This window comes from Colossoma macropomum, unplaced genomic scaffold, assembly GCF_904425465.1.
Source record: "Colossoma macropomum unplaced genomic scaffold, Colossoma_macropomum, whole genome shotgun sequence".
Lineage (NCBI taxonomy): Eukaryota > Metazoa > Chordata > Actinopteri > Characiformes > Serrasalmidae > Colossoma > Colossoma macropomum.
Window position 1 is genome coordinate 1,355,946 of NW_023494798.1, and position 18,212 is coordinate 1,374,157.

At 40.7% G+C, this 18,212-nt stretch overlaps 1 protein-coding gene across 1 annotated transcript in view; it reads left to right on the forward strand.

Moving 5' to 3' along the window:
- The first annotated feature begins 1,265 nt into the window (after positions 1 to 1,265).
- Positions 1,266 to 18,212, forward strand: part of LOC118818435 (transcription initiation factor TFIID subunit 4-like) — a 157,530-nt gene continuing 140,583 nt past the window's right edge. Inside the window, exons 1-2 of the mRNA XM_036585696.1 lie at positions 1,266 to 2,620; positions 9,604 to 9,794. Coding sequence (XP_036441589.1) covers positions 1,282 to 2,620; positions 9,604 to 9,794 — 1,530 coding nt within the window. The 5' untranslated portion in view covers positions 1,266 to 1,281. The remainder of the gene's footprint in view (positions 2,621 to 9,603; positions 9,795 to 18,212) is intronic.

Genomic DNA, 18,212 nt, shown 5'->3' on the forward strand with positions numbered 1-18,212 from the left:
ATCTCAGAAATAAAGGTACTGAACTGTCACTGGGGCAGTCCCCCTCTTGTCACTAGGGCGGTACCATCAAAGGTACATCTCAGTACCTTTAGTCAGGGAACATAATTGTATCATAAACCATTGAAATTATTGCTCTGTTTTAAAACATTCGGTTATGAAAAGGTACAAATATGAACTTTTCACCTGAAACTTTAGGTACCTTAAAACCACTGTTGTACCTTTGAGGGCACAATTACATTGTTTGTACCTTGATTAATGAAAAATGTACCTGCACAAAACCTTTATTTCTAACAGCGTAGACCTGAAAGATGAATCACTTTTATATCAAAATCTCAGATTGAAACTGTGATTCCTCCCCTTTTTTAGTTATAAGACTTTATTATTAGTGTTATTACTATTATATTACCACCAAAATGTAACAAGAGGTACAAATAACATACACGAACTAAAAATGTACATACATTCGTTGCCACGGGTTTATAGAGAAAAGGAAAAAACATCACAAAAACAAAACATCACATTATATTGAATTATATTGAATTCTTTGATTGCATTGATCATTGATTGTCTTTATTTTTTGAATATTCTATAAAGATGACATATTGTTCAAAACCTACCAAGAAGTGCATCAAATTAGGTTTGGAAAGAGAAACCACTTTACTTTATGAATATGAAACTTCCCTAATATAAGAAACAATTATATAATACATGGTTTTCTTACACTCTTAAGAAAGGTTTTTTAGTAAAGGCAGAGGTTCTATATAGAACCATGAACACTCAAAGAACCATTTGCATGCTTAAATGGCTGCTTGCATGGTGAAATCGCTCTCCATGTTGATGGAGGATGTGTTGTAGCCCGTATGGTACTATGTAGAACCTTTTCGGAAATGATTCTATATAGCACTGAAAACAGGTTCTTCTATTATATACACGTTTGACATGGTAACAATAGAAGAACTCTTTTTTGGTACTGCATAGAACCATTTTCAAAAAGGTGCCACATAGAACCATATACAACACATTCTCCATCAGTCTGAAGAACCATTTCACTAGGCAGAGGAACCATCAAAGCATGCAAACGGTTCTTTGAGTGTTCATGGTTCTATACAGAACCACTGTCTTTACTAAAGAACCCTTTTCTAAGAGTGTACTTTGGAAAAAAAGAACCCTCGTTGGAGAAAAACGATGCTCTGACGTCACTCGCCGTTCCCACAATGCCCTGGTAACACGCACGCGCAGTGTCCGCTCGCGCTCGGGCTCACACAGTGATCTCCCTCGAAGATGGCGGGCGCCTCCGACCCTCTGGAAGACATGCTGTTCTCGGAGGTGGATGAGAAAGCCGTCAGCGACCTGGTGGGCTCTCTGGAGTCGCAGCTCGGCGGCCGGAGCGACCCGGCGACCGGGGCGGGGTCATCGGGGTCCGCAACGGCAGCGTCGGTAACGGCGCGCGGAGGCGGCGGCGGCGCGAACCACCGCTTGGCGCGAGCGCTGCCTGCGCGAGCGGGCAGCACATCCGAGCAGCAACAACAACAACAACAGCAGCAGCAGCAGCAGCAGCGTAAAGCCGGGACCGGACAGGACTCGGACAGCGGCGCCAAACAGGACAGCTCGAGCTCGGAGAGCGGGAGAGCGAGCGCTCCGCGATCACTTGGAACGAGCGCAAGCAGCAGCAGCAGCCCGACCGGGTCTGTACCCGAGGGGCTCGCGCTAACGGGAACTTCTCCGGTCAGCAGCGGGCCCGGTAACAACAAAGGTGCGAGCTCGCGGGACTACGACACGCGTAAAAAACAGCAGCACGCGACGGTGCGGACGAGGCGCTCCGGAGCGCAGAGCGTGAACGGCGACAGCGCAGCTACCACAGCAACGGCTACAGCGAGCTCTCCGGCCAAGAGCGACAACAACAACACCACCAGCCACCCCGCTGCTGCTGCTGCTCCCGGCTCAGTGACAGCGGCGTCCAGCCGCGCGGTGACGGGAACGACCGCAACGACCACCATGACAACCACGACGACCACAACGTTCACTGTGAGCGGCACCGGCTCCTCCGCGTCCTCCATCGCGCTGGACCGGGGGACCCCCACCATCGCGCTGCACCGACTCCCGAGCCACATCGTCGCCAGCCTCGCGCAGAACCGCAACGGCACGACGACAGTGTCTGCGCTCGTGCAGCAGGGCGCGCTGGGTCCCGCTCCGCCGCCGCCGCCGACGCCGCCGCCGCCACCGCCGCCGCCGCAGGTGAACCACAGCAAAAGCGCCGCCGAAGCGGCGAAACCGAGCGGTCCCAAAGCAGCTGCACCCGCTGCCACAGCCGCGCCGAGCCAGAACTCAGTACCGTTACCCAGCGCTCCGGCGCCCGTTACCACCACCTCGAGCGCGGCCGTTACCAGCTCGCCCGGTCCCGTGGCCGTAACCACCGTCGCCACCGTCACCGTGACCACAGCGGTCACCACAGCGGCCACGGTGAGGCTCGCGCCCCCCGCTAACGTCGCGCCGCCGCAGCCTCCCCAGGTTCGAACCGCGCTCGCGGCACCGCAGCGGATCGTAGCCCCGCAGCTGATCGTCAGAGCTCCGCAGCAACAGGCGACCATTCAGCTGCCTCCCGGTTTCACCATCCCGCCCGGTAAGAAAGTTCAGAGATTCTCTTTCCCGCTCAAGCGGCGGTTAAAGGGGAAGTCCGGAGTCGCGCTAACGCGGCTAACAGAGAACCGGAGTGAACGGTGTCAGTTAGCATCACAGAGCTAACCTAGCGCTTTAGCTAGTTCGGCTCAGAATGACGACTTCTGTGGTGAAAAAATCACGGTTTGTGTCGTTTTAGCCGTTTTGACAGCCTGTTTTACATGTTTTGACTCTCAGTCAGAAAAATGAAGCCAAACCGAACAAATTAGCGGTGTTTTCATGCATTGTTTTGGTCAGCTTGTCAGTTTCGGTTTAGTTTTCAGGAACGTTAAAGGGGAAATCCACCCATTTTTCTAAATTTCTGAACAAGTTAAGATGTTAAGATGTAAACAGAGTCACTCGGAGTGATTTGGTGTTGAATGTTAGATTGTAGAGACTCTGATTTTCTCACAGTGGTGGTGATGGGAACCAGGAGTTGCGATGTTTACATTGCAAACATAATGATTTTATTTACTATCCAAAACCACCAGTGAACCTACACGAGTCTTGTGAGTTTTAAAGGAATGTTGATGATGGAAAATAGATGCAAATCTGGAAAAAAAGTTTTATGGGGACTGTTTTGCCTCACAACGCCCTGCATGTACCCCTCCGCCATGAGTGTGCTTAAAAAATATGATTTAAGCTGAAAGATTGTTGCAAAATTATCATGAAACAATGTCCGAGACATCAGCTGTGTGTGCATAACCACTTCTCGTAATATCTGTCTGTGATGGAGCTTTTAGAGGCGGTTCTTCAGACGTCTGGTTCCTATCAGAACTGCTGTGAACGTTTCTGGCTTGTCAAGTTTCTCCACAACACAGCATTTCACACCAAACCACTCTGCATGACTTTGTTTACATCTTAACCATTGAACTGTGCAGAAGTTGAGAATACAGTGTAATTCTCATTTAACTGTTTTCGCACATTTTGGTCAACTTGACACAGTCTATCAGGAATGTACATCTTCCAGATTGTCTTTTCTATTGTGGAGAAATAGTTGCAAAAATTCTTCCCCTCATTTTCTCTTCCTTTCCCCCCCCACACATTAAGCGGTTGTCTTCTTGTCAGGCAGTGTTTACTGTACTTTTCTGAGACCTGCATTTCTTTGCCCTGATCCTGTGTGAAGTTCTCTCGCCTGCTGCTGCGCTCACTGCCTCACCTGTTGCAGTGCTGAGACTCTGAGGAAGATAAAAACCAGTGCTTGTGAGAGGAAGAGCCTGCTGGATGCTCTTGTTCCAGCACTGGGCAAAAGAAGTGCTCAGCTGGAGGGAAAAGAGTAGTAAACACATTTCAGTGTCTAATATTGTTCTTTTAAAGTCAGAGGAAAAATATACCATCATGATCCTTCACGACATCTTCACGCTAAGCGGTATGCCTCACGATATTTCGTTTTTATGTGGTTTGAAATGCAGAAGAAAGAGCCAGGAGTACCACATTTAAAGAATACCATCAAAAACTGAGTACAGTGATTTTATTTAACGCTTTACAGACTGCATTGTGCTAAATCCAGGTAAACTGGTCTAATATTCTGTCATTGTAATAATACATGCTTCTATTAGTATAGCAGGGCAATATGGCAAAAATGTAATATGTTGATACACTATAAGTCATTATATTTTTTCTGACTTTTATTAAGTTGTAACAGACAGTAGCACCACATCTAAAAGAATACTATATTATAAAAATGATAATACTACAAGTAATCAAGTAATTATATTTAACATTGCTGTACTAAATTTAAATACAGGAGTTATTATGCTGTCTGTGTAATCAAACCTGCAGTTGGGAGGTGTTTTGAAATACTGACGATATCCATGATGTGCTCAGAAAAGCTTGTGTAGACATATTGTGATGTAGTTTATCACAATAAGGATAAATGTTGTTATATCGTCTATCTTTTAGTACCTGCAGTATTCATGAAAGGCTCAGAAAATGTATGACGATGATAAATGTCATCATATTGCATACCTTCATGTAGAGGTGGGCGATATGGCAAAAATAGTCTCTCATGATACTTCAGAAAGTTTTCATGATACAAAATATGAAACATTTTTTTTTCTGACATCTAATAAGCTGGAACAGAAAAAGTAGCAGCACATTTAACAGAATACGACACTATAAAAACTATAATTCTTACAAAAAAACAAATTACATTTAACATTTCTTACAACATGCTGTGTTAAATGTAAATACAAGAGTTATTATGCTGTCTGTGTAATCAAACATTGACCACCACCCCACACAGAGAGGTGGGCAATATGGCAAAAACGCAAATATCACGATATTTCAAACAGTTTTTATGATACACGATATGAAACAAAAATGTTTCTGACGTCTAATAAGTTGAAATCGACAAAGTAGCACCACATTTTAAAAAATACTATCAAAAACTACATGCAGTTATACAGTAATTACTACGATGCAATTACTTTTATTCAACATTTCACTAGATCTTATTAAACAGGGCTAAATATACTTTCTTTGTCATCAAACATGCAGTTGGGAAGTGTTTTTAAATACTGACAATATCCCTGATATGCTCAGAAAGCATATTGTGACATATTGTGAAGCAGTTTATCATGATAAAGGATAAATATCGTCACATTGCCCAGCCCTGTTGCCAAATCAACGTCAAAGTCTTATTTCTCATTCGCACAGAACGCCAGGGACGTTTGTAAGCTGAAACTCGGCTCAGAACACAGATACTAACAGAAGCAGAATAGTGCGAAATGAAGAATACAAACCACACAGCTGTCTAGAACACAAAGGGTGCAACTTGACGTGTATAGACCTAATTAACCAATGGCAGCATTGTCTATAAAGTGACTGTGAGACAGTAGATGTAGAACGGGCTGTGTCTGTTTCTGTAAATGTGAAGTGACTTAGTGACAGTAGTTGTGTGAGAACAATTGCGAAATGTAAATGAAGAACAAGACACTTTTGTCTGATCGAGAGAATGTGATTGTCTTACAGTGGAACAGACACAGCAATGCTGCTGAAAAGCTCAGCAGAAGAAACAACCGCATTTGCAGTTACCTGTGAAGGAAGGTGGCGCTACCAGACTCGGGTAACCTGCCGGAACTCCCATGCATCAAGGATGGCGGGGATGCAGAACTTTATCCTTCCATACAGTCTTAAAAAAGATGGTTCTTCAAAAGTTTATTAGTAAGGAAATTGGTTCTATACAGAACGATGAGCACTTAAAGAACTCTCTGCATCATCAAAGCGTTCTTTGCACCATGAAAGCTTCTTCAGATTGATGGAGAATGGGCTGTACATGATTCTATATAGAACCTTGAAAATGGTTCTATATAGCACCAGAAAGTGTTCTACTATTGTTTTGAGGTCAAGCGTGTAACAGTGGAAGAGCTGTCTACAGCACATTCTCCATCAATCTTAAGAACCCGATGCAAAGAGCCCTTTAATCACGCAAAGAGTTCTTTGAGTGTTCATGGATCTATATAGAACCAATTCCTGTACTAAAGAACCCCTTGAAGAACCATGTTTTAAGTGTGTAGGACCATACTGGAATGCAGTCTGTTCATTTGCACATCACAGACACATTTCATTGACTTCTACACCCAGACTTCGAGGAGGTCTGTGGTTCTAGGTGCCAGACTTTACACTATTTATTCACTGCTCAAGTGCAAGGCTCTGTGTGTGAGCCCACACTCCAGTTCCTCACTACTGAACTTACTGATTAGTTTCGTAGTACTGAATAATTCATAGGAATAAGTTGCTGAATAACATAGTGTAGGTACTGAATTGTTAGTAGTAGTTACGAAATAATAAATAGTAGTTACTGAGTAGCTTATAGTAGGTAGTGGTAGGTACTGAGTAAGGTATAGTAGGGCTGGACGATATGACAGTATGTATTGTTATCGTGATAAATTATGTCACAGTACAATACAGTGTGCTTTTCTGAATGTTGTGTATATCGTCAGTACTTGCAGAACGCTGACCAACTAACTGACCATGTTTCATTATAAAGAGAGCAAAGATAGTCCTGTTTAGTGCAGCACAGTATGCTAAATATTAAATTTAAATTAGTGCTGCACCGATACAGCAAACGCAGTATCAGTGATAGGGATACCATCATCAATTTCGGACGTGTGCACGCGTAGACAGAATTTGGGACGGTGTGGGACGGCAAGCAGCAGTAAAAATGCACATGGCAAATCTGTAACGGCAGATTTTGGTGTGAAGAACACGCTAACGGAGCCGCTTTCCTGAATGACTGAGCTGCTTCTTTCAGTTATCACTCATCTGCCGCTGTGTGGTCACTCACTGTCTGAGTTAATGTTACAGAGAGAACGGAAGGAACCGCTCGACTCTCTGCCTTTAGTCCTTAGCGTATCTGCCTGCTAGGCGGGCCTGTTCGTCCACGAGCCTGCGGTGCACCTCAGTCGGTCGGCTGTAACACTCAGCGGAGGGGTCTCTCAGCCCGTCCCTTCAACCAAGCCAGGAACAACACTGAAAGTCACTAATACTGTCAGTGTGAATGACGGCGATATTTACTGAAAAAAGTTCTTTGCATGGTGAAATGGTTCTTCAGATTTGTGGTGAATGTGTTGCACATGGTTCTGTATAGCACCAAAAAGGGTTTTGCTATTGTTATGATGCCAAGCTTGTAACAATAGAAGAACATTTGGGTGCTATATAGAACCCCTCTCCAAAAGGTGCTGTATAGAACCATATACAACACATTCTCCATAAATCTGAAGAACCATTTCACCATGTAAAGAACTTTTTAAGCGTGAAAATGGGTGGTTAAGTGTTTATGGTTCTATATAGAACCCTTGTCTTTACTAAAGAACCCTTGAAGCACCATCTTTTTTAGGTGTGTGTATTAGGAAAAATGTTGTTTTGAGTTTTAAGAGGGGAAATTGAACCTAGTAAGTACTTATGTCCATAGATAAGTTAGACCAGTCAGAGGCAACCAAACCTCCATGTGTTGTGACATCACAACAACTTACTGGCAGTTTGGCACACTATTTTCAGGTGTCAAGCCTCAGGCCAAAAGAGGTGGATATTCTGGTGTTCTTAGCCCAAATAAATCAGGCCTGAATCTCAGTTTATAAAAAATCGCAATATAAATTGCAGTCGCATTTTTAGTCGGGGAAAATTGCAATAAGATATAATTCCCTAAATCGTTCAGCCCTCATACACAGCATGCTTTTCTGAACATATCCTGGACATGTACCCAAAGGACACTGACCAAAGGCATGTTTCACTACAAAGAGAACGTAATTAGTCACGTTTAATTGGATTTAGTGCAGCACAGTATGTGAAATGTTGAATAATCATTCATAGTATAATAACCATGTGGTGATTATGCTATCATAATTATTCAAACTGTAATTTTTGATAGCAGTTCTTAAAGTTTATCTTCTCTATGTCCAAATATCGTGATGTGTATCGCAAAAATATCGCAAAAATATCATTAACTATTGTGGTATACTACAATACCACCCCCGTCTATATTTTAATGCAAAAAAATGTTACATTTTTCCATAATGCGTCATTAGCATTGACGGGTATGATCCTGTTTTTATATCGGCTTCGGCCCTGAATTCCCTAAAATAATACTGTGTGGCAATATTAAGTAATAGCTGAATAATAAGCCTGCAGTTTAACGGGTTATACCCCAGTAAGGTCATAGACACTGATGTTATCTCAGTAATAACAACAATAACAACAACAAATTTTATACGTAGCACTGTTCTCATACTTGAGGATGTTTAACTAAAGAAAAATATCTCCTCCGTCAGCCTGAACTGCCACATGAGAGCTGGTGTTGTGCTGTGTTTGTTATAGTCTTCAGTAAAAGCCACTTATTGCTGACCTTCACAGCTTTACTTGCTTGGGATCGAGCTCGCCGCTGGGGTATATCACCACTGGTGATATTCTCACCTACTGTTAAAGTTCCTAAGCTGAAGTGAGATTTGGAAGGAAATATTCTCATACTGTGAACCTTCTGAGTAAAAAACATTGTCGGAAATGTAAGATTACCAATTTTCATACCAAATGGTAATTTCTTGAGTAATTAAATTGCTAGTGAACAGTGCAATTCACAAATTCTCTGTTTAGTTGGTCAATTACGAAATGCGATAAGTAACTTATGACATTTAATTGAGTGTTTCTTTGCATCACAGTGCCCGGCAGCACTGTGGTATAATCAGTAGTTGGCGTAATCACTCAGGGTAGTAAATACTACGATCAGTGTTTGTTTCATCATCATCATGAACATATTCATGCATATTTTACATAATGTATACCTCATCCTAGATGAGTGTTGTTTTTGTCAGAATTTTGAACAGCATAATATTGCTGTATATCATAAAGCAGTTTTGATTATAGTACAAGCTAGATGTCATATGTAACTAACAACATGAGCGTTTTCCCATAACACAAGCAAGGTTCTTGTCATCTCATACACAATGTAAATGATGTGCTTATAACAATGTTTAATGTACATACTATGATATCATCAACACTGACTAACTACACATTTCGTAACTACAAATATCGTGATGCATATCATGTATCGTGAAATTGCCTTGAAGTATTGTGATATAATTTTCACCATATCGCCCATCCCTAGTACCTACTGACACATTGTTGCTATAATAACAATGTGTGTAATACAAGAGTAGCTGCAGTTTTGAAATGAACAATAAAGAACAAAAGAAAAATTCTGATTTTGAAATGACGTCAACGGCATTGTGTACTCAAAATCCTGGCACTGTCCAGCAAGCAGCGCACACTGCACTGTGATTCTGGCCAAAAAACGATGTTGTGCTTCACAGTGTTGTTTCTTTTGAGCTAAAATGCTGGAATAATTAATAATAATTGTCTATCCAATAAACTGTCGGGTTGATCTGAGTGTCTGTGTCCAGGCTTATGTGTCTTTACTGTGTTTTCTGACTGCGTCTGCTCGTCTGTTAGGGATGGTTTTGGTGCGGACGGAGCTCGGGCAGCTGGTGATGGTTCCCCAGCAGGCGCTGGCTCAGGCTCAGGCTCAAGCTCAAGCTCAGGCTCAGGCTCAAGCGCAAGTTCAAGCTCAGGCCCAGAGTAACCTGTCCCCCCGGCCTGCGACCCCAACCACCGGAGCCACCTTCAGAGTCACCACTCCCCAGGTAGGCCCACACACCTGTATGCATTCTTGTGACACACACACCTTCTGGCATGGTTTCTATTAGCTGATAAATACTGTGTTTTTCTTTATGTACATGTACAATTGTAAGTAAATAAATATTACCATAATAATTCCATTATTTAATAATGGTCTTATTTAAATGTCAGTTTGTTTTTACACTAATAAAGCGCACCCCAGTAAAGTCATGATGTTGTACCACAAAAGATCAACGTTCAGTTGCACGGCCATGTCATAAATCAGTAAAACGATGTGTTTTTATTAGCTGTTTTTATTTTAGGCTCTTCGTGAACATGTGAAAGGCATACAAGGAATCATTTGGACTAACCTAATACATCATATTCCTTGTCACGTTTTGACTGCCTGTTTTTTTAATATAAATGTTTGTTTATGTTGGCTGTATGCAAATAAATACTCATTCAACTTCATTTGCAGTTGATTTGACTTGGTGTCACTCTTGTACAGCCGATAGTGTTAAGAGTGTTTGCTCAACATTCACAAAAGTAGGCTATGACGGGAATATGACCCATTTGTCCAGCAGAGTTATCCCCAGACTCCCATAACTAGCACTTCCAGAGTGGAGATTCTCTCAGACTTACCTGATTGGGTTGATTATCAGCTAATTAGCCAGCCACTAATGAGTAGATGATTGTGTCAGGGCTGATAAAGGGCTAACTGACGCAGTGCCATGGCCCTACAGGGTTGGAGATTTCCTTCCTTATTTCAGCAGCTGCTCTTAGCTGCAGTGACTCACCACTGAACCCACTACATGGAAAACTTGTAATTTTACAAGCTTGTTCCCCATGTGAGCTGTAATGTTCTGCATGCTTAACGGTGCAGCAGTGTGAGTGAACAAAGGGAGCCATAGTGGTTTGATCTTGAACTTGCTCAGTGATTGGATGAGAAATTTTGCAGCATGTGTCTGAGAGGGTTATACTGCGATGATGATGTGTAGCTCAAACCGTACACTCTTAAAAAAGATGGTGATTCACAGGGTTGTTTAGTAAAGAAAATGGTTCTATATACAACCCCATTTTCAAAAAACTTGGGACGCTGTGAAGAAAGTAAATAAAAATAGAATACAATGTAAGCCATGTTTTTAAAGGAAAATACTACAAAGACAACATATCAAATATTGAAACAGAAATTTTAATTTTAAATCTTAAATGAGCTTGGGCCCAGAGAAGGCGGCGGTGTTTCTGGATCCTGTTTATATTTGGTTTCTTCTTTGTGTTTTAGAGTTTTAACTTGCATTTGTGGATGCAGTGATGAACTGTTTTCACAGACAGTGTTTTTCAGAAGTGTTTCTGAGCCCATGCAGTAATTTCCTCTACAGAATCATGTCTGTTTTTAATGCAGTGCTGCCTGAGGGCCCAAAGATCACGGCCAGCAAGTACTGGTTTTTGGCCTTGTCCCTTACATACAGAGATTTCTCCAGATTCTCTGAATCTTTCAATGTTATTATGTAGCGTAGATGATGAAAAGCGAAAGTTCTTTGCTGTTTAACCCTTTTGGGTGCTACGTAGAACCATCTACAGCGCATTCATACACATTTTCCGTCAATCTGAAGAACTCTTTCATGATGCAGAGGGCCCCTTTATCATACAAAGGGTTCTTTGAGTGTTCATGTTTCTATATAGAACCATTTTAGTCACTATAAAACCCTGGAAGAACCGTCTTTTTTTAAAGAGTGTTGTTGCATTCTTAGTAAAGATGTAACAGGTTTTAATACAGTATAAAGTTAATGTTATTAACAGCGGGCAGCATTTCCCCATCAGAAAACAAGTCTCATCTGTCTTGGGTGAGAGGATGTAACTGGCTTTGCTTCATAGCGTTTGGTTTTATATAAGTTTGGTTTTAAATAAGATGGTGTGAAATTGATATGGCGTGATTCTGTGGTGTGTGGTCGAGGCTGGTTGGTTTGTGCCGGAAGAAAAGCGTTTAGCACTAGTTTCTTAATTTAGACACAGTCGGCTTTAATCACAGAAGTTTTGCAAACTAAAATATTCGTTTTAGTTGTTTTATTGAAATATGGTGTTCAGTAGACGGTAGTAAAAGATGTATAACTGTAACGTGTTTTTTTGCTTTGTTGGTTTATCGATGAGCAAGGACTCCCATTTAGATGTTTATCTTCAAGCCCTGATAATCCAAAGCAGATCTATCTGGGCTTTTTTATAGACTTCCCAGTAGAGGTGGGCAATATGACAGTGTTTTATTGTTTTTGTTATTGTGCTTCATTAAGCCTGTTTAATGCAGTACAGTATGTGAACCATAGAACGTCACTGTATTCATAGGGTTTTGTTGTATTGATCACAGTTTTTAAATGTGGCGCTTAGAGATGGGACCAGTCCGATCCTATATCGTTATGTCACTTCACTCATCGGATATCGGACAGTTTGCGCTGGACCATGAACTTGCCGTAACGTAACATAACAGACATATCACCAATCCAGATTCCACTCCATATCTTACCATGAACCCACAGCAGCTTCAGTCTGTAACTTAATGAGTAATAACTTTAGCTGTTGGTTTGACTGAAATGTCGTTTGGAGATATTTTAGTCTGGAAATGCCAAAAATCAAGACAGCTGCTTGTAAAGTGTGTAAGGCCAGCGTGTCGAGAGGTTTCATGTGAAAGAGTACCAGGAGTTCATGCTAGCAAACAGACAGAAAGACACCACCAGGCAGAGACTCGCTGACGCTTTTTAGAAATGCGCTAAACTTACAGCAGACAACACAAAGCTGAAGGGATCACAGAGACGTTGCTGAACTTCATTATGTTCAATGACTAACTGCTGTCTGTAGTGGAAAATGTCGAATTTCGCAGCCTGTCGGAGCACTTAGAGCCCAGGAATAATCAGCCATCCAGAAAATACTCTTCAGAGATTCGGAGACTGCTGTACATGAACTGTACAACTGGGTGTCAGTAACGTCAGCAGCGCAGTTGGCTAGATGTTAAAGCTGTGAGCTTCACAGCTGATATTTGGACCTCAGATGTGAGCACAGTGTCTCTCATAAGTCTCACTGCACACTGGGTGAACCCGGAAACATATGGTTAGTGATTAGAGAATTAAACACCTAAAACACAATATCAACAGTAATGGTAATATTAAAGTAAAAAAGAGCGGATCTGAACTGAAAAACGTGGATCGGTCCATCACTAGTGGCACTTCTAGTGCAGTGTGTTTGTAAGTCAAAATACTGTGATATGTACTGTGAGTCGTGCAGATGTCTTCAAGTATCATGATATGATATTTTTGCCATATTTAGCAACTATTAATGCAACCCCAATTCCAAAAAAGTTGGGACACTGTGCAAAATGTAAATAAAAATAGGATGCAATGATGTACAAATCATTTAAACCATGTAATTCTTGTTTGATATTCCGCATGTTTGATATTCCTCGTTTGATATTCTGCAAATGTTTTCAGTGGGTGACAGATCTGGACTGCAGGCAGGTCAGTTTAGTGCCTGGACTCTTTTAATACGGAGCTTTGCTGTTGTAATACATGCGGAATGTGGTTTGACATTGTCTTGTTGAAATAATCAAGGCCTTCCCTGAAAAAGACGTCGTCTGGATGGCAGCATATGTTGTCTAAACATGTATAGATCGTGCAGCGTTAATGGTGCCCTCAGAGATGTGCACGTCACCCATGCCATGTGCACTAATGACACAGACAGTGATGTTTCAGAAGTGTTTCTGAGCCCATGCAGTGATTTCCTCTACAGAATCATGTCTGCTTTTAACGCAGTGTTGCCTGACGGCCCAGACATCACAGCCAGCAAATATTGTTTTGTGGCCTTCTCCCTTGCAAACAGAGAATTCTTTGAATCTTTTGATGTTATTATGTACTGTAGATGATGAAAAGCAAAAGTTCTTTGCTATTTTACATTAGGGAAATGTTATTCTTGAATTGTTGCACTATTTGATCGTGCAGTCTTTCACAGAGTGGAGAACTCCTCCTCGTCTTTACTTCTGAAAGACTCAGCCTCTCTGGGATGCTCTGTGTTGTTGGCATCAAATTTAAAATGAGCATATATTTTTCAAGAAACGGTACAGTTTCTCAGTTTCACTTTTGATATGTGTTCTTTGTACTATTGTCAATGAAATATAGGGTTTAAATGATTTGCACATCATTGCATCATTTTGTTATTATTTACATTTTGCACAGCATCCCAACTTTTTTAGAAATGGGGTTGTACTATTCGTACACATTTCTATAGAAATATTGTCTTCCTGAGCATGTGTCATTTCCTGTTCCTCATGGAAGCCACTGTCAGTGATCCTCGCATCTAGGTGTGTCCTGTCAGACTAAAGAGGGCGGTGAAGGGGTGGTGGGCACACCCACACTCAAGTTGTGCTGAAGCTGCTTATAAACTTTAGTAGTTGTCTAGTGATTTTTGAGGGTTATTTTGATAGAAAGCACGTGGTAGAGTTCTGAACTTTTACTTATCAGAGACAAATCTATCCATGTAGTGTGTGTAATAAGAGCTGTAGAGTCGAGGACATTTCTTTACACCACTGCTGTTTGGTCAAGAAGGAGACATGTCGTTTATTAAATTTATGGGTTCATAGAATTTAACATATTACAGTAATAATAAAAATGATTATAGCCAAATACCAACAATAACAGCAATACTAACAATACTAATTACATACTATTCTGAATAGTAGTAATACATGTTTTATTACTTAATTTCTTTGTAGAATATATTTATATTATTCGTATTGTCTGGATAGTGGAAAAAAAGCTCGTATAAATTTGAGGTCGTATCGTCTCTGTATGAGATGTGTTATTAGTGTTCTGTGATGCTTTGTAACTTGGCAGCTGGAATATAAAAAAAAAGTAGTAATCAAGTATTTGGTCACGAGTTTTTTTTTATCAAAACAGGCTCAAAATTATATACACAATATTTCAGTTAAATTTGTTGGTCTCCTGCCACGGACCCGTCTTTTAAGCACAGTCGACATATTTCCGATAGGGTTGAGCTCAGGACTTTGGAGAGGCCATTCCAAAAGCTTAATGTTAGCCTGCTTTATCCATTCCACAACCAGCTTTGATGTGTGTTTGGGGTCATTGTCCTGTTGGAGCACATGGTTGTGTCCCAGTTTCAACTGTCCAGCTGATGGTTTCAGGTTATGCAGAAAAATTCTGAGGCAGTCCTCCTTCTTCATTATTCCATCCACTTTGTGCAATGTACCAGTTCCACTGGCAGCAAAACAGCCCCAGGACATGATGCTACCACCACCATGTTTAACAGCCGCTGCAGTGTTCTTGGGGTTGAATGCTTGACCTTTACACCTCCAAACATAGTTGGAGGACACTCTTTGTCTCATCTGATGATAAAATTTTTCTCCAGAAGGTTGACTTTTCCTCTATCCATTTGGTCAGCTGCAAATGTTAGTCGAGCCTGAAGGTGTCGATTTTGGAGCAGGGGCTTCTTTCTTGGATGGCGCCCTCTCGGGCCATGGCAATGTAAAACTTGCTTCACCGTACACAGTGACACTGGTACTTCCAGTTTCATGGCAGATCTGTGCCTTGGTGGTTCTTGGGTTCTTGGGCTGATCCTGACCATCTGAGTTTTCTCAGCTGAGGGTGACAGTTTGGGTTTTCTTCCAGACCTTGGCAAAGTGACCACACTTCCCTAATAACTTGTACTTGTATACAGTTGTTTGAACTGATTATGGAATCTGCAGTTATTTACAAATGGCTCCTGGAGACATTCCGGACTTGTGTAAGTCTACGATCATCTTTCTCAGATCTGCATTGAGCTCTGTGGAGTTTCCCATTGTACTGTGTGTTGGTCAAACCAGTTAGTGCTGTCAAAACTTTTTATGTGGGCACAGAGAAAATACCAGCTGTAGTCAATCATGGTGACTAACAGGAACTTGGCAAGTTAAAAGGCATTTTTAAACTTTTAGCACCATTGAATTCATAATTTAAGGGGGTGTATGAATATTTTTGTATAATTTTGACCCTATGTTGATTTCAGAAAACTCAAAAAAAGTAAAACCTGTGCACCGAATGTGTTTCTTTTAGTAAAAATGTATGTTGTGCACTCATTCTACTCTAGAAAAAGAAAATTATTGAGCCCAATATTGCCATGAGATTCATGTCCGTGATGAGTGTGTAAACTTCTGACCACACTGCCAGTGAGAATGGCAAAATGGATTTCGGAGTGATTATGTTTAATTGGACAGTCAGTCAGCCAAACCGATGCTTAGAACTCTAGAGTTTTTGTTGTTTTACTGTACTTTTGATTTACATTGCTCACTTATGTATATGTGATGACATATTTACACAGTAAATTACATTTAAGTTCAGTTAACATTACAGAATTATTTATATATAATTATAAATAATTCTGTAATATGGCATAGTTACGTAATTAGTTATATCCTTCTTTATTTAACGATTAATGGTTATATTCTGTATATACTTTATATTGTCGTACTCGATTCTAGTCTTCTTTTTCTGTTTGTTCCTTGTTTTTCTGCTTACAAACAATATTGTGGTTTGAATTGAAAATTTACAGTCTGCACTCTTCACATAATTTATCTGCTTGTTTCAACGAACAATGACGCAGAAATTAAACAATATATAAGAAGAGGTGTTTAGGTATGTATAAGGCCTTGGGGGACCTTGAAGAGTTAAACATTCATCAGTTTGGACCTGGATGCAAACTTTTCTCTCTCTTTTCCTTTCTGCAAGTTTTAATGTTGTAGATGTTATAAAAAAATCATCAAGTGTGCCTGCTCTTCTGGAACAGGTTAATCAGTGCATTATTATTTGAATAGTCACTAAATATTAAGCTAATGATGAATTGATACAGTGGTGTGGTTTTAGGTAATTATCATCTGCCACAGATGCAGCACTGATTTTACTGTCCATCACTAAGTCTGTATTGCAGTGCCATCTAGCTGTGTGCCAGTGAGCTTTACAGCTATAGATCAAGCCTTGTCTGGAGTAAACTACAGAGAGAATAATATGATAACAGTACTGTTGGAGGATACTACACCAAAGTTGTTTTTTTATCTAAAAAAATATGTACTGTGGAAAGTTCAATATAATCACATAAATGTTTGTTTCTTTCTTAACTTTTTCTTAAGAACAACCATAGTGGTATTCTTGAAAAAAGACCTTTCTTACATAATTAATTTTTTTTCAACAGTCTCAAACGTGTCTTAAGAACTGACACAGTGAACCTTAAACTGTAACTTAAACTGTAATCTCTTAAACTGTAACTTCTAACGAGTTTCAGAAAATATAACTGTTAAAAGAAACCAAAAGGGATTTCTCATGTTGGCTTTTACAACCTCATTTCCAAAAAAGTTGGGACGCTGTGCAGAATGTAAATAAAAATACGATACAATGATGCACATCAAATAAACCATATTTTTAAAGAAAACTACTACAAAGAAAACATATCAAATGTTGAAACTGAGAAATTTTATTGTTCCTTTGAAAAATATATGCCCATCTTGAATTTGATGCCAACAACACGTTGCAAAAAAGTTGGGACGGGGGCCTGTTTACCACTGAGTTTCATCACCTCTTCTTTTAACGGCACTCTGTTTCGGAACTGAGGAGACACTGCTGTAGTTTTGAAAGTGAAATGTTTTCGCATTCTTGTTTGATATAGGATTTCAGATGCTCAATAGTTCGGGGTCTCCTTTGTTGTATTTTTCATTTCATAATGCGCCGAATGTTATCAGTGGGTGACAGGCCTGGACTTCAAGCAGGTCAGTTTAGCACCCGCAATGCTGTTATAATACATACAGAATGTGGTTTTGACATTGTTTTACTGAAATAATCAAGGCCTTCCCTGAAAAAGACATCATCTGGATGGCAGCATATGTTGGCAAAACCAGTATATATCGTTCAGCGTTAATTGTGCCTTCACAGATGAGCACGTCACCCATGCCATGTGCACTAATGCGCCCCTATACCATCATGAATACTGGCTTTTGAACTGTGCACTGATAACAAGCTGAGTGGTCTTTAGCTCAGAGGACACAGTGTCCATGATTTCCAAAAGGAATTTCAAATTTTGATTCGTCAGACCACAGGACACTTTTCCACTTCCTCTCAGTCCATTTTAAATGAGCTCAGGCCCAGAGAAGGTGGCAGCGTTTCTGGATCCTGTTTATGTACAGTTTCTTCTTTGCATTTTAGAGTTTTAACTTGCATTTGTGGATGCAGTGATGAACTGTTTTCACAGATTGTTTTTTTAGAAGTGTTTCTGAGCCCATGCAGTAATTTCCTCTACAGAATCATGTCCATTTTTAATGCAGTGCCGCCTGAGGACCCAAAGATCCTCAGATTTTGTCCTTTCAATAAAAATCAAACCACCTTGAGAGCCACAACATTTTATGTCTATTTTACCCTCTTGATTGTAAA